The sequence below is a fragment of the Odocoileus virginianus genome, chromosome 13 (genome assembly GCF_023699985.2).
Source record: "Odocoileus virginianus isolate 20LAN1187 ecotype Illinois chromosome 13, Ovbor_1.2, whole genome shotgun sequence".
In the NCBI taxonomy this organism is placed as follows: domain Eukaryota; kingdom Metazoa; phylum Chordata; class Mammalia; order Artiodactyla; family Cervidae; genus Odocoileus; species Odocoileus virginianus.
Window position 1 is genome coordinate 15,818,229 of NC_069686.1, and position 26,956 is coordinate 15,845,184.

Consider the following 26,956-nt stretch of genomic DNA (forward strand, 5'->3'; position numbering starts at 1 on the left):
CGGGGAACTAAGATCCCCCAGGCTGTGCGGCTTGGTAAAAACAGACAGACAACAACAACAAAAAACTAACTCTGCATTTTCCAACTTCTTCTAAAGCCACTGGCTTGTCACACACTATGCTCATGAAGTAATCAAAACAACAGTTTTATTAAGTAATTTGCCATTATCTTCATTGGAGAAGGCGATGGCACCCCACTCCAGTAATTCTTGCCTGGAGAATCCCATGGACGGAGGAGCCTGGTAGGCTGCAGTCCATGGGGTCACTAAGAGTCGTACACGACTGAGCGACTTCACTTTCACTTTTCACTTTCACACATTGGAGAAGGAAATGGCAACCCACTCCAGTGTTCTCGCCTGGAGAATCCCAGGGACAGGGGAGCCTGGTGGGCTGCCGTCTATGGGGTCACACAGAGTCGGACATGACTGAAGCGACTTAGCAGCAGCAGCATAGTCTTCATCTTTTCTGCCTCCAGTACCAATTTTCCTGCCTTCCTCCACTGTGCTACGTATTTTAGGGTCCCCAATGCAAGGGAGTAAAATTTACGTTAATAATGATAAAAACATCTGCTGTACAAATTTCAATGCACTTAACACCGTAAAAATCTTGTTCCCATTCATGAAATAGACCTGGGTGGTGACCAGGCCAATGTGCTGCCCTCCTCCCAGGAGTTATTCAAGGATGCAAGGTATCAAAGCCCCTTTCAACATGTGGGTTTCCCAGGTCACCCTGAGAGTCATGTCCATTCTAGGTCCTTTCCAGCCAGTCAGAGACTAGAAGAGCATGGATGAGCTCCACTGGGAGGACGGTGAGTCTCATAAAATTTCCCCTCCCATTTTGTTTTCTAGAACTCAGTTCCACGGCTTCATCTAGATGTAAGGGGCATGGTGGAAAGATGTATTCCTGGCTTGTAGCCACAGTGCTATGCTATGCAAAGGAGGGAACCAATCTTTCTGGTGGACAGTTAGTGCATCCCCCACAATTTAAAAGAAAAAATATGTATATATATTGCAGATCCCAAGCTCTCTCTACTACACTTCCAACTCTTTCCCTGATTATTTCTTTGGACTCACTGGAATAGGGGAATCGGCCAGGATGCTATTCTTGACCTTAAGGTGAAGGACCTTGTTCACCTGATTCAATTTGAGAAGGAAGCAAGGAAAGAATGGTCAGGATGTCTTTAAATAACTGCTCCCTTTTCTATTTTGGTAAAAAAAAAAAATGTCCTTCTCAGACTGAGCAATTACTAATGGCAGGTTTTTGAGACTTTTTTTTTTAAACAAATAAATTGAAAACCTGAACCACTCTGCTCCTTGCTTCCCTGAGTGAGAGTAGGCAGAGGAATGATGGCAGGAAGTAGGAACCTGGAACAAGGCTTATGCAGTGGGGCTCTTTTCCCATTAATTACTTTTCACTTGAATAACAGGCCACAGGAGGTGGGCTGTTTGCTGTCACTAATGGCTCATTGCGGAATAGGCATTGCCTGCTACAGAGACCGGTTGGAACATGCACTCTGGGGGCCATCGTAAAATCAATTTTATGGAAGAAGTCACCGTTGTTTAAAACCAAACCCAATCAAAAATGGAATTCTCTCCAGCAACCGATTCAGTATGAACCAAACTCTTCTCAGATTCATTCAGTCATAAAAGTCCCTGGCACGCTCAGCCTAGAAGGAACAAGAGCAAGAAAATTTTCCTTTTTTTGTAGAATGTGGACTTTTGTGATTTAGGATAAAGTCTTACACACACAGCTGACTATCTGCTCAGATCAAGTCGTCCTGATCAGATCAACCCGCACAGATGAGGTTCTGATTTGTACTAAAGAGAGGGGGTTGTTCATCATGCAAAATAAATTATCCAATAGGGAAACTTTTATTTTTTTCATTAAGACCAGACTCATGGTGCATTTAAAACACAGCGCAGTACACACCCAACTTGTCAAAGACCCAGCAGTCGTGTAAAACGCACACCCTGTAGTAACGTTAACGCCCTCGGCCCTGGGCTCGATAACTCTGGGCAGCCCAGCTGTCACCGCCACGAACAGGTGGTGTGAAACAAAAGCCCGGCTCAGCCAGCTCACTTTCCAAACCCTCCAGCAGCCGAGTGTCCATCCAGAGAGCGCCAGCGAGCCGCACAGGCCGCCAGCCCGCCACCAGCCCATGGAGCCGCGGCCACTCCTCCTGCTCCTCGGACTCTGCTCAGGTAAGTGCCGGGGCGGGGGCTCTCCTGTGAGGCTGAGGCTCTAGAAGCCCCCAAACCAGGGTCTTGCTTCTTTGATGGGAATACAGAACGACAGGGCTTCACCAGTCCCAGGCTGCTCTGTCAGTTTCTCACTGATGTTGGCTTGATTGTGTTTGCGGCTAAAGACTTTTTGCTTGGGTTATCCAACGAAAATAGGAGCTGCCCGATCAGAAGCTACAAAGTAAACCTGCCATTCTCTCCCTCCATCAATGTCTGCATCTGGGTCACCTGGATGATGGGATTCAGCACCTCTTCTACCATCCCAAAGTAACTATCATATTTGAACAACTATAGGGACTTAGCAGGGTGACTTATGACCATAAGTAATACAGTTAACTAGTCCTTTTATGGCTCTAGGAGAATTCTGAAAATGAAGAGGATTGATTGACAGCTCCATGTGCTGGAGGGAGAAACTTATTCATAACCACAACTAAACTCTCCATGAGAGAGGAACTATTTTGTAATCTTTCAAACTCCTGAAGTTAAAAAAAAAATCATATGAATGCATTCCTGCCTTTTTTTTTTTAAAGGACCTTACCCTATGTGGGTTTGGGTTTGAATTGAACCCATAAAAATCTTGCACAGCCCTTGACCTGCATTCAACTCCGGACTGTGTCACAACACAGCCACTGAAACGCTATCCTGAATCCCAAACTTCCGGTTGAGGGAAATAGATGTTGGCTGATTGTTTCATATAAAAGTTTACTGGTGATATCATCCCAACTGAGAAACTGACATGCTGTGATTTCCCTTCTGCATGATTGCTCTGACAAACACAGGTCTTCTGGGCAAAAGAGGTGAAGAGTTTTGTTATTAGTGTTTTTCAATAGCAGAGTTGAAGGAAATAGCCTAAACTCTGGTAAATTATATCCTGTGGGATTTGGACTCAATCCAACCAAAGCTGGCCTGCTGGTGAGGGGTGTGTGTGTGTTTGCAAACACCACACTCAATGGAAATTCTTAAGTGATATATTTACACTTAAAAATCTTTAAGAGATCTCTTAGGACACTGATAACCTCCAGAAATTCATGTTTAACTTTTTTTTTTAAAGTATGTGATGTGTATGTAGATCAAACCTAGAGTTTGCTGATGTCAGTTCCCATGGATGATTCATGGAAATTTAGGGCAAGGTGAGGCAATCCAACAGCTCTTTTTTTATTATAAGGAAACTGAAGCTAAGAGACACAAACTGATCATCCCACGCTGACTTTGGGACCATCCCAAAGTCCCTTGATGTGTAAACTTTGGAATGTGATCAGACTCCATTTTTTATGTGCACAGTCAGAAAATATAGCCTGAAATTGGAAAGGTAGCAAGAGACACAGCACCAGTCAAGATAAGAATGACCCAGGGTGACTATTTGGTTTTGTTTAGTCACTCAGTCATGTCCAACTCCTTGTGACCCTGTGGACTGTAGCCTACCAGGCTCCTCTGTCCATGGGGTTTCCCAGGCAAGAATACTGGAGTGGGTTGTCATTTCCTTCTCCATGGGATCTTCCCAACTGAGGGATCAAACCCGTGTTTCCTGCTTTGCAAGTAGATTCTTTACCTCTGAGCCACCTGGGAAGAACAGGACAGAATTCCTTTTGCCCAACCCAGCAAGCTGTCGCCCAAATAAAAATACAGATTGGACCAGTATAATACAAAAGAGCACTTTGAAACTGTGGCCGGTTCCCCTACTTTGATTCAATCCCTTGGGAGCAAAATTCTCATTTATATCAGTGACACTTTTTTCCGGTATTAGCTTAACACATAATGATCTCTGTTCTATTTATATAGCACTTTCATTACAACCTTTCCTCTCTTCCAGCTCAGGAATCTCAAGCACTTCATTGCCACCTTCCTTATGGCATATTGCTTTCCAACTTGTTCACAGTTATTTATGTAAATGACAAATGTCGAAGTCCATAAGAGTAGGAAGACAGGATCTGTGTCAGATTCATGTCTGAAAACCTCAAAGCTCTTCAAACAATGCTTTGCATGCAGCAAATGTTGGACAAATATATGAATGAATTAGTGTTGCCACCATCTGAATAAGAATGACCAACATGATTTTGCTGAAAAAGGAAACTTTGACAGTATTTATGTGGTTTATCTGTGTTTGTCAATTTATACCTGCCTTCCAAAGAAAGTATTTATTGTGATTTATTGAATCTGTGAAGAAATTGTCCAATTCTCCAGACCACACTGGAATTGGGAACAAAACCTAGAATTCTGAGTTCAAGTCCTTTAAGTTTTATGTGATAAAATTTTGAGTGATACTCTGCCCTGCTTTGAGGATGAAAAAAAGAACAGAATACCAGTGAATGTGGTATAAGAAATGGAGACCTCCGCAGGAATTCCTTAGAAACTCGTGGTGGAAGGCACAGGGACCCTTGTCCTTGGCAAGGGCACAAAGGAGGGAGTGGTACCCCTGGAATGCCACCCGGGCCTGGCTCCCCAGTCCTCCCTTCTCCCTAGTTGACCTTAGGGTCTGCCTGCGTATTTTCCTGCCACATAATGCTGATCATCTGCTCTCTCTGCTGCCTTCTAGTATGTTCTTCCTGTCAAACTGGCATAAACTGTCACTTAAAAATAAGCAGCCCAAGATAACATCAAAGCAATAACCTGAAACCCAGTGGCCAAGGCTCGAAGTGATCCATGCCAGCAGCTCCCCCTGCCCCCACTGTGGGCTGGGTGGGGCCAGGGATAGACAAAGCATAGAAGACAGAGGATTTCTGTGTCCCAAGGGGCCACTGCAAAGCTCCATCTTTGGACAATATGCAGCTCTAAGGGGTCTCCAATGCCAGCGGTCTGGGGGAGATGCCGTGTGAAAGCTCTGCGTGAACCCTTTGGGTTCAGACATTTTGAGAAACTAGAAATGAAAAGGTAAGCTAGCTGGGAGTTCCACACACAGAGTCCAGGAAGGTCATAATGAAGATATTTTAGCAACGCTGAAAGTTTCAAAACATTGAATGGACACAATACGCTTGCCTTTAGGGAAGTGGTGCAGTATACAGGTCCTTGTGTCTGACTGTCCCCACTTAGAATCCCACTTGTAGCTAGCTGGGAGCCATACACATGTGCCTCTGCTATTCCAACCTCAGTTTTCCCATCTGTAAAGTAGGAGTAAAAATCCTCATATGAGTATGAGTAAAATCCTCATAGAATTTTATAAGGATTCAATAACGTAACATGAATATAGGACCTTTAATAAAGCTCGACAGGCTAATTAAAACATATTTTGGGGAGGATGAAAATGTTTCAGCTCATTATACAGCATTAGTCATTTCAAGTTGATCTAAAGTTCTGGATGAGATGAGAGTATAGACTCAGGGTGTGAATCCTGGCTCCACCATTGATGAAATCTGGGCCTCAATTTCCCCATCTGTAAATTGAGGACAATGACAGTATATACTATTATTGTTATGAGGACTGAAAATTTTACTACATATAAGGCATGTACAGGAGTATCCGACCCAAAACAAGTTGGATATGTGATTATTTTTGTTGATCAATAGAAATAGAAAAGGGGACTATTTTTACTTAATAATTGTTTTGTTGACAAACCCTTCCAAACTTAGGATCCAAGCAGAAAAATAATAAAAAATAATAATAACCTGCCTTAGAGGTGATCAGTTAATATAAACACAACTGCGGGGAAAGGGAAAGTGTTTCACTCATTTCATTTAAAAGTTGTCTTGGCCCAGGGAAAAGGTGTGGTTTCAGCAATAACCTGCGGAAAGGGGAGATCTGGTTACATGAATCCGGGCAGATGGATTGTGTGTCTACTTCCTCTCCCAGCCCTGAACAGGCAATCCCCAAACCACCAGGGCTTGAGTTACAGGGATCCTTCATAAGGCGCTTGGAATTTGGAACACGTTTTCTCATAGGAATAGCAGCACATGTAGTTGTACAATTTCCAGGACAGCCCACAGCACGCTCATAATATTAAAGTGAGTTCAGGAGCACAGAGCAGAGTGACGCGCTCTAACCTGAGCTCTGCTCTCCTCGTGTGGCCACAGACAAGTCAGTCCACCGCTCGGAACCTCAGGCGAGAAGGTCTCTGCCTGCTCGCCAGTGAAGACCGTGTCACGGACACATGAAGGCTGTGGGCTCTGAGAATACCGCATGATACTGCCCTTCATCCTGAAGGAAAACGCAGTAAAGATTCCTTGGAATTAAATATGCTCCAAATAGGAGACCCAAATCCAGGTCAACAGAATATGTGATTTTCTCTCTTAGCAACTTAATTGGGACATAGATAATATTTTTTTTATTTTTAAAATTATGGTAAAAATACATAAATATGTATGTAAAGTTTACCATGGTAAAATAGACATTACATAAAATTACCATTTTAAAGTACACAATCAAAATAAAATAAAGTACACAATCCAGTAGCATTAGGTATATTCACAATGTTAGGCAACCATCACCACTATCTAATTCCATAACTTTCATCACCTAGAAGGACATCCTGGGCCCATTAGCAGTTACTCCTCTTTTCCTGTCCCTACAGTCCCTGGTAACTACTAATCGACTCTGTTCTATGGATTTACCTACACTGGATATTTCTCTTTTTTTTATTTTTGGATATTTCATATAAATAGAACCACACAATACATGTCTTGTTGTGTTTGACTTCTTTCACTTAGCATAATGTTTTCAAGGATCATTCATGTTACAGCCTCTATCAGAATTTCATTCCTTTTCATGGCTGAATAACGTTCTAACAAGTGGATATACCACAATTTGTTTATTCATTTATTGTTGATAGACATTTGTGTTATTTTCACCATATAGCTGTTAAAACATTGCTGCCATGAACATTCACGTGCACATTTTTTGTTTGCTTTTTTGTTGTTTTAATTGAAGTATAGTTGATTTATGATACTGTGTTAGTTTCAGGCATGCAGCACAGTGATTCAGATAGATAGATATACTCACGTCAGTGTGTGTGGAGTGTGGGAGTGGACTCTCACAGTGACTGTGTCCTTTGCCATCTCAGCTGGCCTCGTCCTGGGCTCCAAACATGAGACCCGTCTGGTGGCAAAGCTCTTTGAAGGCTACAACAGTGTGGTACGGCCCGTGGAAGACCACCGCAATGTCGTGGAGGTCACGGTGGGCCTGCAGCTGATACAGCTCATCAACGTGGTGAGACAAGAGAGTTCCCAGTGCCCACAGCACCCATATCACCTAGTCCGGAGCATCCGCTCCAACTCCCCACTTGTCCCCCTAAAGGCGGGCCTTATCTTTTTTTCAGGATGAAGTAAATCAGATCGTGACAACCAATGTTCGTCTGAAACAGGTAATGCAGCTAGATAAGTGTGTTCATGTTGTTCTTATTCACTCTGAAATTTAACATGGGCCCACAGGAAATCAATTTGGGTAACAGGGATATGTACCAAAATATTGAAAGCAGATATTTGGGGGTACTGGGATCATGTTTTGTGTTCATTGCTATTATTATTTTTACTTTGTGCTTTTACTGTGTGTATTAGTTTGTTAGATCTGCTGGAACAAAGTCACAACCTAGACAACTTAAACAATTGAAACTTGCTCTATCACAGTTTCTGAGGCCAAAAGCCCAACATTAAGGTGTTGGTAGAACTGGTTCCTTCTAAGGTCGTGAGGGAGAACCTGTTCCGGGCCTCTCTCCTTTGCTTAGAATTGGCTGTCTTCATGTTCACATGACTTTCTTTCTGAATATACATCTTCTTCAATGTCCCCTTCTTATACAGACACCAGTCATATTGGATTAGGGCCCACCTTAATGAGCTCACTTTAACTTAATTACCTCTATAAACACCCTATCTTCAAATGAGGTCGCTTTCTGAGGTACAGGGGGTTAGAACTTTGTATTAATTTGGGGTAGACAGTTCAACATGGTGTTATCCAAATTTACTGCATTGGGAATATGTAACTTTTATAATGCATAAAAAATATAGCACTTTTCAAAAAGTGAGGTTGCTTGCTTGAGGAAAACGTTCACAATAGGGTCATTCTCCTTTGCTAAGGTGGGCAATGTACTTGGTGGCATGACTTGGGTCGACCTTTGTTTTCTCATCTGTAAAATGGGGTCAATAATCACTCCTATCTCATGAGAACATTGTGAGGACTAAATGATGAATATGGGTTGAAATGCTTATAACTGTGCCAGCATGTACTCAGTGCTCTGTATTTGCTTTTACTTCTTACCAAAGTGAAAGCTAAACTCTGAATCAAACCCTTCTTACTGGAGCACAATTTCTGTCCATACCTGAATTACCACGCCCATCAGAGTGCTTGATAACCCCAGATTTTTTCATTGTTTTTCATTGACTAAAAATGTCTTCATTTCCAGCAATGGGTGGATTACAACTTAAAATGGAATCCAGATGACTATGGTGGCGTGAAAAAAATTCACATTCCCTCAGAAAAGATCTGGCGTCCAGACATCGTTCTGTATAACAAGTGAGCAAAACAGCCAGGATGAGAAGGCAGACACTCGAGGTGGGGGTGCGGGGGGAGTCCAAGTGCCCTAACGGAAGGGCTGCCACTCTCGGTAGGCGTTTCACCACTGTTCACATTAAATAACCCTTAAAAACCGAGAGCCAAGTTGACATGCTAGGGGTGCCATATGGTGTCTCATGTTATGAATAGAAACAATTATCAGAGCCAAATTGAATCAGGGCGGTGGGGTGGGGGACATTTAATCCCTGAGAACTCCTGAAGGGTATGTGGCAACTATCCAAGGAACCCAAACGTCCTATAATTGAGTTCCTTGGAATTAAATGTCCTTCTGACCAATAGGTCTGAACCTCCCGGGGTTGTTATTCATCACCTCCTCATGGCATCCCAGGACGCCGCGTGCTGCTGATGGCCCGGGATGCCTGTGTAGCCCATCCGCTGGGCTCTGTGACAGACTGCACGTTGTGAAATTATAATGTGATTCAAGACACTCTGCTTTAATGACACGTTCATTATCATACGCCCTTCATTTGTCAGGGAATGTTCGTTGCAAACAGCATCCTTCCAGGCAGCAGCATTCAACACTGGTGTAGAGGATTTGTGGCCTGACAGTCTGCAGCACGCGTCTGGGGCAAGCAGGCTGTGCGTACTAGCAGACTCTCCAGGGAAGATGGCCAGGGCTAGTTAGCAGACATGATACCCTTTAAGGTGACCCTCCCCAACTTTCATATTTTATTGCATATTTTCCAATCAGACCTGGGATTCAAGCTTGAGCCAAAGTATCCCATCATTTTGCGTAAACTTTGGGACAGGTGTGCTGATAAGGAAGCAGTGTCTATCTCTCAGAGTTAAGTTTATTTTTCACTTAGAATCTAAGGGAAGCAATTAAAACCCTCTGGTCCTTTAGATCAGCTCAGTCAGAAACACTCTCACAGGGGAGAGAATCCCGTTTCACCTGCTTGGAAGGAGAAATGTGGACCATCCTCCCCCTCAGCTCTGTTGGGAGGGTCTAAATCTGCATAGTTTTCTGGACGGAGCCTCTTCTCAGTCCCAAGGAAAAATCAATGGGAAGAAAATTTCTTGATTTGTAAAGTGAGGCATGACATATCCCATATGTTCCTGGGGCGCCAGGCAGACCCCACCCACCTTTCAGCCCCTAATTATACTATCCTGCTCTCTGCCAAGGCCCTAGGGGACAGGCCATTTGGGGGCTGAGTAGACCTGCAGGGGGAGTTTCTTATTTTTCAGTATTCACCATGCTGCTTTTTCAAATGAGAAATTATTGCCAACATTTGAAAATAGGAAAATACATCAAAACCTGAATTTTTAGCCCCTCTGCATGCATGCTCAGCCGCTTCAGTCTTGTGATCCCAAGGACTGCAGCCTGCCAGGCTCCTCTGTCCATGGAATTCACCAGGCAAGAATACTGGAGTGGGCTGCCATCTCCTTCTGCAGGGATCTTCCCCACCCAGGCCAAACTCATGTCTTTCACGTTTCCTACAATGGCAGGCAGGTTCTCTACCACTACTGCCACCTTGGAAAGCCCTTGAGACTCTCTAGAAAATTCCAACATTCAAAAATATGAAAACTTTAGATTAGAAATCTTGATTTCCAGCTTCCAAGGAAGGATTAAACATCAGGCAACACGGAGCCTTCACTTCCATGCAGATACACTTCCTCACCAGAGTGAGGGGCTCTTCCTTTGTGATGCTCACCTCTTCCTCCTTCCTCACTTGCCAGGCCTAGAGGCATCTGAGTTTGTGATCCTACTCCACTGGAGTCTAAATAGTTCTTTCAAAGGTAATAAAATCCTCTTTAACCTGCTTATCACAGTAATGAGCCACTAGCCATATTTTTATTTGAAATTCCTGGATTTTTTCCCCCAATTAGCTTAAAAAACTTTTTTAAAATTAATTATTCTGCTCTTTGCTGCTGCGAGGGCTGCTTCTCTAGTTGAGGAGAGGGGGGCTACTCTCCAGCTGTGGTGCACGGGCTTCTCATTGCAGTGGCTTCTCCGCTGCACAGCCCAGGCTCGAGGGCGCAGCGGACTCAGTAGCTGGGGCATGTGGGCTCAGCGGCTTAGAGCACAAGCTCAGGACCCGTGACGCACAGACTTAGTTACTGCGGGATCTTTCCAGATCAGAAATCGAAACTGTGTCTCCTGCATCAGCAGGTGGATTCTTTACCACTGAGCCACCAGAGAAGCGCCCCCAACTAATTTTTAAAGTATATCAGAGAGGGCACAGATGGAGAGTGGGGCTTCCTTGATGGCTCAGACAATAAAGAAACTGCCTGCAGTGCAGGAGACCTGGGTTCGATCCCTGGGTTGGGAAGATCTCCTGGAGGAGGAAATGGCTACCCACTCCAGTATTCTTGCCTGAGGAATCCCATAGACAGAGGAGCCTGGCGGGCTACAGTCCATGGGTCGCAAAGAATTGCAAACGACGGAGCAAGTAACACTTTCGCTTTTCACTTTTTCAACATTACAAATACTACTGAGGACTGGGAAGAAAAAATCTGGAATGCAGTGGATCTGTGTTACCAGTTAGTGGTTTAAAACTATAGATTCTCAGGTTCATCCCCAAATATCCTGATTCAGTGCTTAGATTCAGTGCTCAGGAATCTATATTTAATTTTTTTAAATTGAAGTATAGTTAATGTGTTGGTTTCTAGTGTACAGCATAGTGACCTGGAGTTTTTGCAGATAAATTCCATTATGGGTTATTATAAGATATTGGATATAGTTCCCTGTATTACACAGTAAATCCTTGTTGCTTATCTATTTTAAGTATAGTAGTTTTTATCTGTTAACCCCATACTCCTAATTTATCCCTCCCCCTCCCCTTTGTTGATCGTAAGTTTGCTTTCTATATCTGTGAGTCTGTTTTGTATATGCATTCACTTATATTATTTGATAGGTTCAGGAATCTATATTTTAAACACCCCAGTGATCCTTATTATCAGGCAACTTTGGAAAACACTGCCATAGATAAAAAGTGATGCTGCTCAAAAGAAAGCTTCTATAATTAGCACCTGAATAATTAACAGCTGTCTCCTGTTAACATCCCCAAGCAGAACTGAAGGTTCATCTGTCACTTGGAGCCCTGTTCTTCTTTTATCCCAATTGTAGTGCAGATGGTGACTTTGCCATCGTCAAGTTCACCAAAGTGCTCCTGGACTACACTGGCCACATCACGTGGACACCTCCCGCCATCTTTAAAAGCTACTGCGAGATCATCGTCACCCACTTTCCCTTTGATGAACAGAACTGCAGCATGAAGCTGGGCACGTGGACCTATGATGGCTCCGTGGTGGCCATCAACCCGGTAGGTGGCGACCCCTTGGGAGGAGTTTGGATGCAGGGAAAGCAAGATTTAGGTCTTCAACTCTGCCTCTCCATTATCGCAGGCTCACTGCATCCATTAGCTCTTTGGGGATCATCTACTTTCCTGCTTTTCAATTGCTTGACAAGTTCTTGACATGCTACATAAGAGAACCATCTGGGGCTTACATAATTTCCTATGCCCAGGCTCAAGCCCAATAAATCTGATCGAATCAGCCTAGGGTGGAGCTAGGGCATCAATATGTTTTAAAGCTCCCAGTTCAGTTCAGTTGCTGAGTCGTGTCCGACTCTTTGTGACCCCATAGACTGCAACACGCCAGGCCTCCCTGTCTATCACCAACTCCTGGAGTTTACTCAAACTCATGTCCATTGAGTCGGTGATGCCATCCAACCATCTCATCCTCTGTCATCCCCTTCTCCTCCCGCCTTCAATCTTTCCCAGCATCAGGGTCTTTTCAAATAAGTCAGCTCTTCGCATCAGGTGGCCAAAGTACTGGAGTTTCAACTTCAGCGTCAGTCCTTCCAATGAACATTCGGGAGTGATTTCCTTTAGGATGGACTGATTGGATCTCCTTGCAGTCCAAGAAACTCTCAAGAGTCTTCTCCAACACCACAGTTCAAAAGCATCAATTCTTCAGCGTTCAGCTTTCTTTATAGTCCAACTCTCACATCCATACATGACTACTGGAAAAATCATAACCTTGACTAGATGGACCATTTTTGGCAAAGTGTCTCTGCTTTTTAACATGCTGTCTAGGTTGGTCATAACTTTTCTTCCAAGGAGTAAGGGTCTTTTTATTTCATGGCTGCAGTCACCATCTGCAGTGATTTTGGAGCCCTAAAAAATAAAGTCAGCCACTGTTTCCACTGTTTCCCCATCTATTTGCCATGAAGTGATGGGACTGGAAGCCATGATCTTTGTTTTCTGAATGTTAAGCTTTAAGCCAACTTTTTCACTCTCCTCTTTCACTTTCATCAAGAGGCTTTTTAGTTCCTCTTCACTTTCTGCCATAAGGGTGGTATCATCTGCATATCTGAGGTTATCGATATTTCTCCTGGCTATCTTGATTCCAGTTTGTGCTTCATCCAGCCCAACATTTCTCATGATGTACTCTGCATATAAGTTAAATAAGCAGGGTGACAATATACAGCCTTGACATACTCCTTTTTCTATTTGGAACCATTCTGTTGTTCCATGTCCAATTCTAACTGTCGCTTCCTGACCTGCATACAGATTTCTCAAGAGGCAGATCAGGTGATCTGGTATTCCCATCTCTTGAAGAATTTTCCACAGTTTATTATGATCCACACAGTCAAAGGCTTTGGTGTAGTCAATAAAGCAGAAATAGATGTTTTTCTGGAACTCTTGCTTTTTTGATGACCCAGCAGATGTTGGCAATTTGATCACTAGTTCCCCTGCCTTTTCTAAAACCAGCTTGAACATCTGGAAGTTCACAGTTCATGTATTGTTGAAGCCTGGCTTGGAGAATTTTGAGCATTACTTTGCTGGCATGTGAGATGAGAGCAATTGTGCAGTAGTTAGAGCAGTCTTTGGCATTGCCTTTCTTAGGGATTGGAATGAAAACTGACCTTTTTCCAGTCCTGTGGGCACTACTGAGTTTTCCAAATTTGCTGACATATTGAGTGCAGCACTTTCACAGCATCATCTTTTAGGATTTGAAATAGCCCAACTGGAATTCCATCACCCCCACTAGCTTTGCTCATAGCGATGCTTCCTAAGGCCCACTTGACTTCACATTCCAGGATGTCTGGCTCTAGGTGAGTGATCACACCATCGTGATTACCTGGGTTGTGAAGATCTTTTTCTGTATAGTTCTTCTGTGTATTCTTGCCACCTCTTCTTAATATCTTCTGCTTCTGTTAGGTCCATACCATTGCTGTCCTTTATTGAGCCCATCTTTGCATCAAATGTTCCCTTGGTATCTCTAATTTTCTTGAAGAGATCTCTAGTCTTTCCAATTCTATTGTTTTCCTCTATTTCTTTGCACTGATCACCGAGGAAAGCTTTCTTGTCTCTCCTTGCAATTCTTTTTTTTTTTTTTTCTCCTTGCAATTCTTAAAGTTCCCAGGTGACTTGAATATATAGTCAACATGGAAAAATTCCCAACAGTCCCAACCCACTTATTTTTTATTTTTTTAAAGAATTTTTTGGGATGTAGACCATTTTCAAAGTCCTTGTTGAATTTGGTACAATATCACCTCTGTAATGTTTTGGTTCCCTGGCAGAGCAGCATGTGGGACTCCAGCTCCCCAACCAGGAATCATCCCCACACCCGCTGCATTGGAGGGTGAAGTCCCATCTGCCGGACTACCAAGAAAGCCCCCAACCCCCTCCTTTTATAGGAGAGGAACATACACAAGATTCCCTCCTAGGTATGTGACAGCACTGGAATCTGTTGCTTTGTCACAGCTGATTAGGAAACCCTGCCCCTCCTCATGGTGACAAGGCTGGGATTTCAAAGTTTCATTCCGTCTTCTCAGGAAAGCGACCAGCCAGACCTGAGCAACTTCATGGAGAGTGGAGAATGGGTGATCAAGGAGTCCCGGGGCTGGAAGCACTGGGTGTTCTACGCCTGCTGCCCCTCCACCCCCTACCTGGACATCACCTACCACTTTGTCATGCAGCGCCTGCCCCTCTACTTCATCGTCAACGTCATCATCCCCTGCCTGCTCTTCTCCTTCTTAACCGGCCTGGTGTTCTACCTGCCCACGGACTCAGGTGGGTGCGGTTGCCATGGCGGCGGCTGCTGCAGCGGATGGATCTTGCGCTGCTATTTTAGGGGAAGCCGAAAACAACCATGGCTGATAAACAAATACAGGCAGACAGACCCAAAGCAGCAGCCCTGGAAGGATGCGTGCCCTGAGTGGCCATGTGTAGGGGTGAAGGCCACTGGGGCAGACAGCAGGGCGGGCAGAGAGCCGGATGTGCCCTGAAGATGCCCACACACCGCTCTGGTTAAGCGAATAACCACCGGCACCTATTTGTTGAATACCTGCTGTGTGCCCTGAAACATGTTGGGCAAGGCATGGATCACAGACACTCCCAGGGCCCCTTCCCGCCTGAAGTCACTTGCTCTCTATGACTAACCCAGGTCTTGCCTCTTTTATCTAGTGCTTGCTGCTTGAAAATAGCTTTTATGTATCTCTTCTCCAGATGGCAGTATCTTTACACATAAGACAATACTTCCCAAGTGGCAATTCTGTCTCCTGTATCAGCCTGGGTCTCCTACTGAGTAATCACATCTGTGACATAATTTCACCAGACACCAACATTCTAGAGAAAAGGGGGAAAGGAAACACACATGTCTGCCAGCAAGTCATTGCTCTCAAACAATGTAAGGCAGACAAGTAGAAAAAAAAGATAGTAAGATAGTCCTCAAACTTATGCCAGAAAACAACTGTATCAAAATGCCACAGAAAAACTCCCACAAAAGTCTAAATCCAACTTTCCAATAAGGAAGAAAAAAAAAAAAAGCTTACACATTCACTCACTCATCATATACCTTTTAAACAACTGTTGCAAGACAGGAATAAGGTAAAGAATAAGGCAGAATTTGCCCCTACAGAATGTATGTTCTAAGGGATTGTATTTGTTCTTAAACAAAAGGTCACAAATATTTTTTCAACTTTCTAATCAAATGAAGTTTCTCAAAGTGAAGAGAGAAAACTCTAGGCGGGACACTATGGAAACTAAACAAAGTTTCTATCGATATTAGACGATTTATGCTAGACAAGCATCTAGAGCAGTGAGACAGTTTGATAAGTGTTAGCTACTATTATCACTAATCGAGAAATTTGATGTACTTTGATCCATATTTTACATTTATAATTCTGTTTCCTTTTTTACTTTTGAAGACTTTCCTATCCACCAGAAATTGACAACTTCTTGTTTGCCTCCACTCTGGATCCTGGGTATATCACTAACATCTGAAAGCATCCAGAATGGGCAAAGTTCCACACTGGAAAGCAGGGCCACATGAGGGTTTCCCAGGACACAAACAGCAAGACCAGCCCAAGGAAAGTCCCTTCCAAAGGCTCTTTACTGCCTCTGAGCTGATCAATCCCCGCAAAACTATTCCAGTGTCATTCACTCCCTGGCTTTCTTGTTTACTTGTCCAGGCAAGACACCAGCCGGGAATTGTCTGCCCTGAAATTGAAGGGCCTGGGGAAAAGATTCAGGGGAGAGGGAATCCCTTGGCCCTTAACATGAAAACAAAAACAAAAATATCAAAACACACACACACACAAAACAAGTCATCCCCTTAGATGAGAAACTGGGTGGTGTGAAATCATTGATTTTGTCCTTTTTCAGCATTGGTCTTGCAGCTTGCTTCCACAGTGAGAAAGATACATGTACTTCTGACTTACACATCCATCTGCTGAGTAACAAGTAGGCCAGGCTGTGATTCAGTTTTGTGAGGTTTAAGATGTTCTGCTGCAGACAGGAAAACTGCCATCTGGGTTCTCACTTGCCACCCAGAACCTCTCTGGTTTCCCTGGATTCCACCGAGAAATAGAATTCTGGGGCATGAGATGAAGTAGCATTTCCTGCTTGGCAGCAGCTGATGGAAACACCAGCCACTTGCCATTGTCAGCAGAGTTAAGGTGCCAGGGTCTCACAGGAAATACTGCAGGAAAAAACTCCCCAGTGTGAGGCTTTGAGAACAGGCCAGTCACATTCCTCCCTCACCCTTGGGTTTCACTGGTGTGTTCATTTGCTAGGGCTGCCTAGCAAGGATCCCAGGCTGGTGGCTTAAACAACAGAAATTTATTTTCTCATAGTTCTGGGGGCTGGAAATCAAGGTCAAGGTGTCAGCAGGATTGGTTTGCTCTGAACCCTCTCTTCTTGGCTGGCAGATGACTGTCTTCTCCCTGTGCCCTCACATGGCCTTTTCTGTCTGTGTCTTAATCTTTTCTGATACAGACACCAGTCACCAGTCCTATTGGATGAAGACCCACCCTAACACCTCATTTTAATTTAATTACCTCTGTAAAGGCCCTGTTTCCAAATACAGTCCCTGAGGTGCTGGGGTTTGGGGCTTCAACAAATAAGTTTACTGTCAGTTGTGTTCAATGCTTTGTGACCCCATGGACTATAGCCTGCCTGGCTCCTCTGTCCATGGGATTCTCCAGGCAAGAATACTGGAGTGGGTTGCCATGCCCTCCTCCAGGGGTCTTCCCACCCAGGGATCAAACACAGGTCTCCTACATTGCAGGCAGATTCCTTACCGGCTGAGCCACCTAGGAAGCCCTATAGATTTGGCGGGGAGAGCAGTTTAGCCCATAACAGGTTGTGTCTGTCTCCTCTTCATTTCATCCAGGAGAGAAGATGACCCTCAGCATCTCTGTCTTGCTGTCCTTGACCGTGTTCCTTCTGGTCATTGTGGAGCTGATCCCTTCCACCTCCAGCGCCGTGCCCTTGATCGGGAAGTACATGTTGTTTACCATGGTATTCGTCATCGCATCCATCATCATCACCGTCATCGTCATCAACACGCACCACCGCTCCCCCAGCACCCACGTCATGCCCGAGTGGGTGCGGAAGGTGAGTAAGGCACTGGGACGCTTTGCTCGGGGCAGCCGCTCCCTCCAGGGCATCCACAAGTCTCCCCTTCCATCTGGCCAGTGGCGTCCTAGGTAACCCTGCTAGGCACTTAGAAACAAAAAGGCTTTCTTGGGCTGTAGGGGCTTTGCGGGAGGAATTTTTCTGGACTCTGGCTGAAGATAAATAACTCATGTAGCCTCTCCAAGGAGATAAGAAAACCAGAATTAACGAAGCCCACTTCAATGTCAACCTTTAAGAATCTCTTTGATTAGAAAAGACAAATCACTGTCTTTTAATTCAAATACCATGAAATCTTGACCTGTTTGTATGTGAACAGACTGATTATTTCTTTGCTGGTGGAATCATCTGCTGAGACTAGGGCTGGAGACTCGGGGGGCGGGGTGGCTGGGTTTGATGAGAGGTTGTCAAAAAGTTAAGTTTTAATGAAGAACTTGCTCTCATATATTTATTTTACTGAATTTTAAAATGTGTTAACATTTCAGGTATATCAGTTCTTTCACACACATTCACACAGGCACTAATGTCCAGGCTTTTGTGCACAATGCAAAAGATTTGTCATAAACTGACAGAGAAACTACTGCTTGCAATGCATTCTTTGGGGAGGATAAGTAGTCTCTGCTTCTCTAAAGGCTGTTAAGCCTATTGCTATTCTCCTAGCAATATCTATAGGGCTTCCCAGGCGGTGCAGAGGTAAAGAACCTGCTTGCCAGTACAGGAGATACAGGAGACTTGGGTTTGATCCCTGGGCCAGGAAGATCCCCTGGAGGAGGAAATGGCAACCCGCTCCAGTATTCTTGCCTGGAGAATCTCATGGGCAGAGGAGCCTGGAGTGCTGCAGTCCATGGGGTCACAAAGAGTTGGTCACCATGACTGAGCATGAATGCAGAAATTCCTATGTTGTATTTCTTCAGGAACAAGAAACAGAAGAAAACAGTCTAGCTGTTTTGTGGGGTTGGAACTTAATTTTTTGGTTTTTGGCAGGAGGGGCCCTTTAATCTTTTGGTCATGAGAATAGGGGCTTTGAAGAAAGCAGGGGCTTATAGGGGGTCTGGAAGCTTAAGCATCAGTGGTTTCTTAGGAGTCCAATAGCTGCACACTGGCTCCCTCCAGTGGCCAACTGCTGGCATTACAGGATCATCTCTATTAGCCTTAGTCATTTGACAGGCCACAGGACACAGATGAATCTGAGAAAATCTAGTATGGTCCTTTTGTTTTAGGGACAAAAGTGGCTGAGGCCTAGAGAACCTGAATGACTTGCCTAAGGTCTCATTGCTTACTCAAAATCATAGTTTTATGCTTGCTCTGCTGACAATAATTCCCATACCTGGACTTCTTTTGTATTAGGTTTTTATCGACACTATCCCAAATATCATGTTCTTCTCCACGATGAAAAGACCATCCAGAGAAAAACAAGACAAAAAGATTTTTACAGAAGACATTGATATTTCTGACATTTCTGGGAAGCCAGGGCCTCCACCAATGGGTTTCCACTCTCCCCTGATCAAACACCCCGAGGTGAAAAGTGCCATTGAGGGCATCAAATACATCGCAGAGACCATGAAGTCGGACCAGGAGTCCAATAACGTAAGCTTTGTGACTTGAGATCTGCACCTTGGGGTTTAAATGGTCTTGTGCTCAAGCACAGAGCATCTGATGGGTTTAGCTTGATGGGAAGGTTGGCATTCAAGGGGCAGTTAGTGATGTAAGATGTGCCTGATGACTCCCTAGGTCATCTTAGCAAGTCATCACATTGTGAATAACCTCTTTTAAAAATAAAGATCACAGTGCCAGTGGAGGGAGGATCCACAGTCAAAGGGCCCCTGGATGACGGATAGCATGAATGTTGCGAGGCCGCGATCACCTTCAGGACATTCTGACACTTTCCTCTCTCCCAGGCGGCTGAGGAATGGAAGTATGTTGCAATGGTGATGGACCACATTCTCCTGGCAGTCTTCATGCTCGTCTGCATCATCGGAACCCTGGCTGTGTTTGCAGGTCGGCTCATTGAATTAAATCAGCAAGGATGAGTGGAAAGCTGGGCTGAACCTCCGCGCCAGGGAGATCTGTCTAGTTGGATACATGCTCACTTATCAGATATTTAATTTTCTGTATTTATTATTCATGGCAACGGTTTATGTTTACATAAGGTTATGGCCTCCAAGTGTGTTCACATTGCTTCTCCCTTCACTCCTGCTGTGGCTGCCTGGAGAGTGAATCCTTTGCAGTAAGTGAACCTGGATTGCTACAAAAGGCATTCATTTCCAACAGCATCTGGAAGAATTTTACCTATGATAACTGAGGTTTTCTGTTAGTTAAAAAAAATTTTTTTTTAAATTTTAAGCAAAGAGTCTATTCTTTGCTTAATAGTCAGTTTTGTACTTACTAAAAAAGCCCCATCTGCCAGTCCCCCAAAGATAAAGCATTTGACTTGGAGAGAAGGAAAGCAATAGAAAGACAACAGGGAGATTCTAGAATGGCCACCAAAATACAAACTGCCTCAAAAACCCAAGTTTTGAAGTTTCTAGAATTTGGAGGTGAGGGAATGTCTTCCCAATCTAACACAGCACCTGAGTTTGATGTTTGGGGTTTGAGGGAAAAGAGTAACTAACCTGATTGGAGTGTGGGGCCAGGCACTGTGGGATGGGATCACATGTATGTTTCTTTTTTATCCTCATAACTCTGTAAATGTCCCTAGTTTACAGATAAGAAAACTGAACTTGAGGGAAGTTAAGTTCATTATCCAAACTAGCAAGTAGAACTGACATTTGAACCCAGATCTTGTGGATTCAAAGTAGCTCTGAGCTGGGCCGGTTCATCGCTCACTTGCTCTTTGGATCAGCCCTGGCTCCATCTGGGCCATTCTGTGACTCTGGTCAGTGTTTTCGAGAGGTTCAGTCCTAGCATTAGCCATCTTCCTGCCTTCCCAATTAAAGCACCTGCCTTTCCCCCAGTCTTTATCCCAATCCTGTTCGAGGTTCTAGTTCTATGAATGAAATCACAAATGTGTGCCCATATCATCATTTCTACAATTCTGGACACACAAGTAGGAGAGGAAATTTATTTCCTTTCTTTATAGCAACCTACTGGCCACAGGCAGTGCACCCCAGTACTGGAAAATGTACAGCCCTGGGCTCAGTAAAGACCATCATCCCCAGAACACATCTGATCCACATCAGTAGCAGAGAGTGGGGAATGGCAGCACCAGACGACCTGTGAACTCAGGCGATTTCAATCTCTGTCTCCTTGGCATTCCCCATGACACATCCATGGCAGGATTGAGTACCTCATTTACGAGTAAACTAAAGGGAAAACGGTTTGGCATTTCCTCAAAAAACTAGGCATAGAATCATCATATGATCCACCCACTCCACTCCTAGGCATACACCCAAAAAGAACTGGAAGCAGGGACTTGAACAGATCCTTGGATACCAATATTCACTGCAGAATTATTTATAATAGCCCAAAGATAAAAAACCACCCATGTCCATCAGCATAAGAGCAAATGTATGGAGGAATGAAGTTTTTATAAATACTATAATATGGATCAATCTTGAAAACATTATGCTAAGTAAATAAGCCAGATCTGAAAGGACAAGTATTATATGATTCTGCTTATGGAAATTACCTAGAGCAGTCAAATTCATAGAGATAGAAGACAGAATAGCAATTACTAGGGTTTGGGGAGAGGGGTGAGTTATTGCTTAGTAGGTAGAGCTTCAGTTTGAGACGATGAAAAAGTTCTGAAAGTGGATAGTTGTGGTGGGTGTACAACATTGTGAATGTACTTGATGCCACTGAACTGAATGTTTAAAAATGGTTAAGGTGGTGAATTGTATGTGCATTTGACCATAATAAAAAGTAAAAAATTGGTAAGTTTCATGTTCTGTATATTTTACAACAATTAGATTTAAAAAAGAGGAAGAGAGATTCAGTACCTAAATCTGCTTGCCTAATTTATCGCAGTCCCCCAGGATTCACTCATGGTTCAGAGAAGGAACTTAAAAGTCATGTCCATTCTAAGGACAAGGAAACTGAGTCTCCCTGATCAGTGACTTCCCTCAGGTCACAGAGCTATTAGTGACAAATTCTCTTAATTCCTGCTCTCATGCTGCTTCCTTTATATCAAATAGCCCATTTGTCCTCCAACAGTGAGACCTTCCAACATGTTCCCTGCTCACCTTCTGGCCTGGAAGCCAGCAGGGAGGCCCCGAGTAGGTACGATAAAGCTTCACTGTGTGAAGCTCCATCAGCCCCTAAATACCTGTTCCATCAATCTGTCACCAAGTTGAGGACTTTTCACCTTTGGACTCACTTCCCTTCATTAAGGGCTGATTTCCTGATGAAATGGGAGGGGAGACAGACAGTTCTGGGATCTGTCCCCCCAGAGGTGAGCACCCAGCCCTGGCCTGCCCCCGTGTGGCTTTATCGATGAGTGTGTCTGGATAAAGGGGTGACTTTGGGGAAAATAAGGAGCATCCTCAGACTGGAACAAGACAAGTGTTCTTGGGGATGGGGAGTAGGGAGGCTGTTATAGACTGAAAATGGAAGGAGGAGTTGTTCAGACTTTGAATCCCTACATTGTTTTTTCCTTTCTATTCTAGTTGTCAGAACTGTGATTTTATTAAATTGGAAAATGTATGAACAATTAAATCAGATGGTGAGAAGTTTCGGGCTGAGGTGGGAGGTATTTGGTTTTGGCTCCAATCACTGTGGACCACAATGCCAATGTGTTCATTCTGGGGGTGACGGGCGGGGCAGAGGCGCTCAGGCGGCCTCCCTGCCCATGGCCAGAGGTCTCCCCTCACACCCTAACTACTGGGTCTTGCTTTGAAGCCTGAGTTTCCCTGTTCCTAGTTCTCAATTCACCACTTTCAAGGTCATTTCTCTCACTGCTGTTGTTGAGTTCTAGGTCTGCTCCAGTTCTTCAGGGGCAGAGCCACTGAGCTCCCCCCCAACCTGAATTCCTCATCTCTTGCTCCCCCAAATCACCTGCCCCCACCTCTGCCTGCCAATCACTACGACCATTGTCTCCACCTCTGTCTAAGGTCTGCCTCCACCCGTTGCCTCAATTTTCAACCACTACTGCCTGAGTCCTTCTCATCAGCCAGTCCAAGTCTGTGCTGACGGGGCTCTGAGTGGACACTTGCTCTCTGCTGCCTGAGTTCTCCATACACTGCTGCCTAAGGTCAGTCTCAACACTCAACATGACATCTCTTCTCCTGCTTCACACCTGCCTGTGTTCCTCGACGCACACCACCCCCGGGTTGCCACCTTTCCTTTTGAATCACACAGTCACCCGCCCTGAGGCTTCCCCACTGCTACTCAATATGCCAGCAAATTTGGAAAACTTAGCAGTGACCACAGGACTGGAAAAGGTCAGTTTTCATTCCAACCCAAAGAAAGGCAATGCCAAAGTATGTTCAAACTACTGCACAATTACACTCATCTCACACGCTAGCAAAGTAATGCTCAAAATTCTCCAGGTGAGGCTTCAACAAACAGTGTGTGTACTAAGAACTTTCAGATGTTCAAGCTGGATTTAAAAAAGGCAGAGGAACCAGAGATCAAATTCCCAACATCCGTTGGATCATCGAAAAAGCAAGAGAGTTCCAGAAAAACACCTACTTCTGCTTTATTGACTATGCCAAAGCCTTTGACTATGTCAGGTCAGTTCAGTCACTCAGTCATGTCCAACTCTTTGCAGACCCCATGGACTGTAGCATGCCAGGCTTCCCTGTCCATCACCAACTCCCAGAATTTACTCAAACTCATGTCCATCGAGTCGGTGATGCCATCCAACCACCTCATCCTCTGTCGTTCCCTTCTCCTCCTGCCTTCAATTTTGCCCAGCATCAGGGTCTTTTCCAGTGAGTCAGTTCTTCGCATCAGGTGGTCAAAGTAATGGGGTTTCAACTTCAGCATCAGTCCTTCCAATGAATATTCAGGAGTGATTTCCTTTAGGATTGACTGGTTTGGTCTCCTTGCACTCCAAGGGACTCTCAAGAGTCTCCTCCAATGCCACATTATGGTCCAACTCTCACATCCATACAGGAATACTGGAAAAACCATTGGTTGTGGATCACAACAAATTGTGGAAAATTCTTAAAGAAATGGGAATACCAGACCACCTTACCTGCCTCCTGAGAAATCTGTATGAAGGTCAAGAAGCAAGAGTTAAAACAGGACATAGAACAACAGACTGGTTCCAAATTGGGAAAGGAGTACATCAAGGCTGTATATTGTCACTCTGCTTATTTAACTTATATACAGAGTACATAATGTGAAATGCTGGGCTGGATGAAGCACAAGCTGGAACCAAGATTGCTGGGAGAAATATCAGTAACCTCAGATATGCAGATGACACCACCCTTATGGCAGAAAGCGAAGAGAAACTGAGGAGCCTCTTGATGAAAGTGAAAGAGGAGAGTGAAAAAGCTGGCTTAAAGCTCAACATTCAGAAAACTAAGATCATGGCATCTGGTCCCATCACTTCATGTCAAATAGATGGGGAGACAGTGGAAACAATGACAGACTTTATTTTCTTGGGCTCCAAAATCACTGCAGATGGTGACTGCAGCCATGAAATTAAAAGGATTGGAAGAAAAGCTATGACCAAGCCAGATAGCACATTAAAAAGCAGAGACATTACTTTGTCAACAAAAGTCTGTCTAGTCAAAGTTATGGTTTTTCCAGTAGTCATGTATGGATGTGAGAGTTGGACCATAAAGAAAGCTGAGCGCCAAAGAATTGATGCTTTTGAACTGTGGTGTTGGAGGAGACTCTTGAGGGTCCCTTGGAGTGCAAGGAGATCAAACCAGTCAATCCTAAAGGAAATCACTCCTGAATATCCATTGGAAGGACTGATGCTGAAGCTAAAACACCATTACTTTGGTCACTTGATGTGAAGAACTGACTCACTGGAAAAGACCCTGATGCTGGGCAAGATTGAAGGCAGGAGGAGAAGGGGACGACAGAGGATGAGATGGTTGGATGGCATTACCGACTAGATGGACATGAGTTTGAGTAAATTCTGGGAGTTGGTGATGAACAGGGAGGCCTGGCGTGCTGCAGTCCATGGGGTCTCAAAGAGTTGAACATGACTGAGTGACTGAACTGAACTGCAGAAACTGGGTTTGTCATCCTTTTCTCAGATCCAGACGCTCCCTGAGTGGAGGAAGCAGGCGAGGAGGAGGTGTGCAGGATCAGGGCTGTGCACGGGGCCTGTGTAGATGCCTACAAGCGGGCAGCAGGGCCCAACTTTGCCCTCAGGACCATCTCTTCCAAGTCAGCTGCTGAGGTCTCCACTGCCGAGTGCAGGGGGCTCCAGCCCCATCGGGCTGGTTTGCTGAGGTCAGCTTGGCCTCCTGGGAGCAGCTGGACTGTCTCTCCATCTTCGAGGATGGAGGCACATGGATGGGGGTGTGACCTCAAAATTTTCAACTTAGAGCTGCAGTTTCCAACAGCCCCCACCTTTCCTTTTTCTTCTCCAGGTAGGTTCCAGGCACAAGACTACAGGAGGCATTTGATGTCAGTGTGTGGTCATTCTCTGAGTGAGGTTGGTGGGGCGGCTCTTCTGAGTACCAGACGGGCGCTGGAGCGTCCCCAGGGCCAACCATGGGCACTACCATGAGGCCCCATGCCCTACCACGTGCAATGTGGCCCCTGCTATTAGGACCGCTGCACCCTGGATGCCTCCCCAGGATGGCTGCCAGGTGTTGGGCTGTTTGGCCCAGTGCCTCCTGCAGGCCCAGGCCGCAAGCCTAGGAGGAAACCCAGGAAGGGCTCCTGCTGATAAATCTCCACCAAGTGCATGGCCAGGCCCCCACCCTCAATGATGTAGCCAAAGGCCAGGCGCATCGATGACAGCCCCCAGCCGCCCAGTGTCCATCCTCCCAGGGCCACTGAAGCTGGACCCAGGATGCCCAGGCTGCTGTCACACCACTTGCCCACATCCTCAGCTGTCCCCCAGCACGTGGCCTGCCTTGGCCCCACTGAGCCCCTAAATCTTCTCTTGGATTGGTGGTCTCACTGAGGAAGGGCACTGGGAGAGTTGGGAGGACTGCTGTCTCAGGCTCCAAAGGTCGTCATCACAAACTGGGGTGTCCTAAAATAACAGACAGCTATTTTCTTACAGCTCCAGAGTTCTGCTATGGCCTGCCTTGTGTCTCCTCAAAATTCTCAGGTTGAAGCCCTTACCCCCCAGGCGATGGTATGTGAAGACGGGGCTTTGTGGAGTTCAGGCTTAGATGCGGTCCTGAGAGTGGGGCCCTCATAATGGGATTAGTGCCCTTTTAAGGAGGGTCACCAGAGAGCGTGCTGGCTGTCACTCTTTCTGCCATATGCTGGCCACAGTGAAAAGGCAGCAGCCTGCCAGCCAGGAGGAGGGCCCACACCAGAACCCAGCCAGGCCAGTACACGAGGCTCAGACTTCCAGTCTCCAGAACCGTGATGAGATTGATTGCTGTTGTTTAAGCCATCCAGTCTGTTGTGCTTTGCTATGACAGCCAGAGCTGAATAAGACAAGGCCAGAAGTCCAAAATCAAGGTGTTGACAGGCTGGTTCCCTCTGGATGCCGGAGGAAGGACAGGCTCCACACCTCACTCCTGGCTTGAAGTGGCTGCCACAACCCTGGTTGTTCCCTGGCTTGGGGCAGTATAACTACAGTCTCTGCCTCTGTCTTCAATGACCGTCTCCTCTGCCCCACCGGTGTGGTCTCCTTTTGTGTGTCTTATAAAAAAAACACCTGTCATTGAATTTAGGGTGGGTCTGAAATACAATCTGATCACAAGATCTTTAATTCAATTTCATCTGCAAAGATCCTATTTCTTTTTTTCTTACGTTACAATATTCGGACGCACTTTATTTTTGTGCTCACTCAGTCATACCCAACTCTTTGATACCACATGGACCGTCGCCCCCCAGGCTCCTCTGTCCTTGGGATTTTCCAGGCAAGAATACTGCAGTGGGTTGCCATTTCCTCCTCCAGGGTTCCTCCTGACCCAGGGATCGAACTCACAATTCCTGTGTCTCCTACACTGCAGGCAGATTCTTTACCCATTGAGCCATCAGGGAAGCCTCTTTATATGGGTTAATATTCTGCTGTATTTAATTTCATTCATTCTTTTTGAGAAACTGAAAACAATGGGAGATTGAGGTAACTTAAAGATTATTTCCAACCAGTATCTGAGTCTTGCAGTATCTTTTCTTCCCATTTCTTTATAATTTTTTTGCAAATAATCATCATTTTTGACCCATATCCAGCATACATAGCTTTTCACTGATTCCTAACTTAACTAAAACTTACAATCATGTGACGGTATAAATTTTAAAATTATAGTTTGTACACCTTGACAATC

At 44.9% G+C, this 26,956-nt stretch overlaps 1 protein-coding gene across 1 annotated transcript; it reads left to right on the forward strand.

Moving 5' to 3' along the window:
* The first annotated feature begins 2,022 nt into the window (after positions 1-2,022).
* Positions 2,023-21,468, forward strand: CHRNA1 (cholinergic receptor nicotinic alpha 1 subunit). The gene is made up of 9 exons (XM_020889100.2): positions 2,023-2,199; positions 7,229-7,374; positions 7,484-7,528; positions 8,564-8,673; positions 11,801-11,996; positions 14,516-14,753; positions 17,356-17,579; positions 18,945-19,184; positions 19,496-21,468. Exons 1-9 carry the CDS (start codon positions 2,157-2,159, stop codon positions 19,625-19,627), a joined length of 1,374 nt encoding a protein of 457 aa, XP_020744759.1. The 5' UTR covers positions 2,023-2,156; the 3' UTR covers positions 19,628-21,468.
* The last annotated feature ends 5,488 nt before the right edge of the window (positions 21,469-26,956 follow it).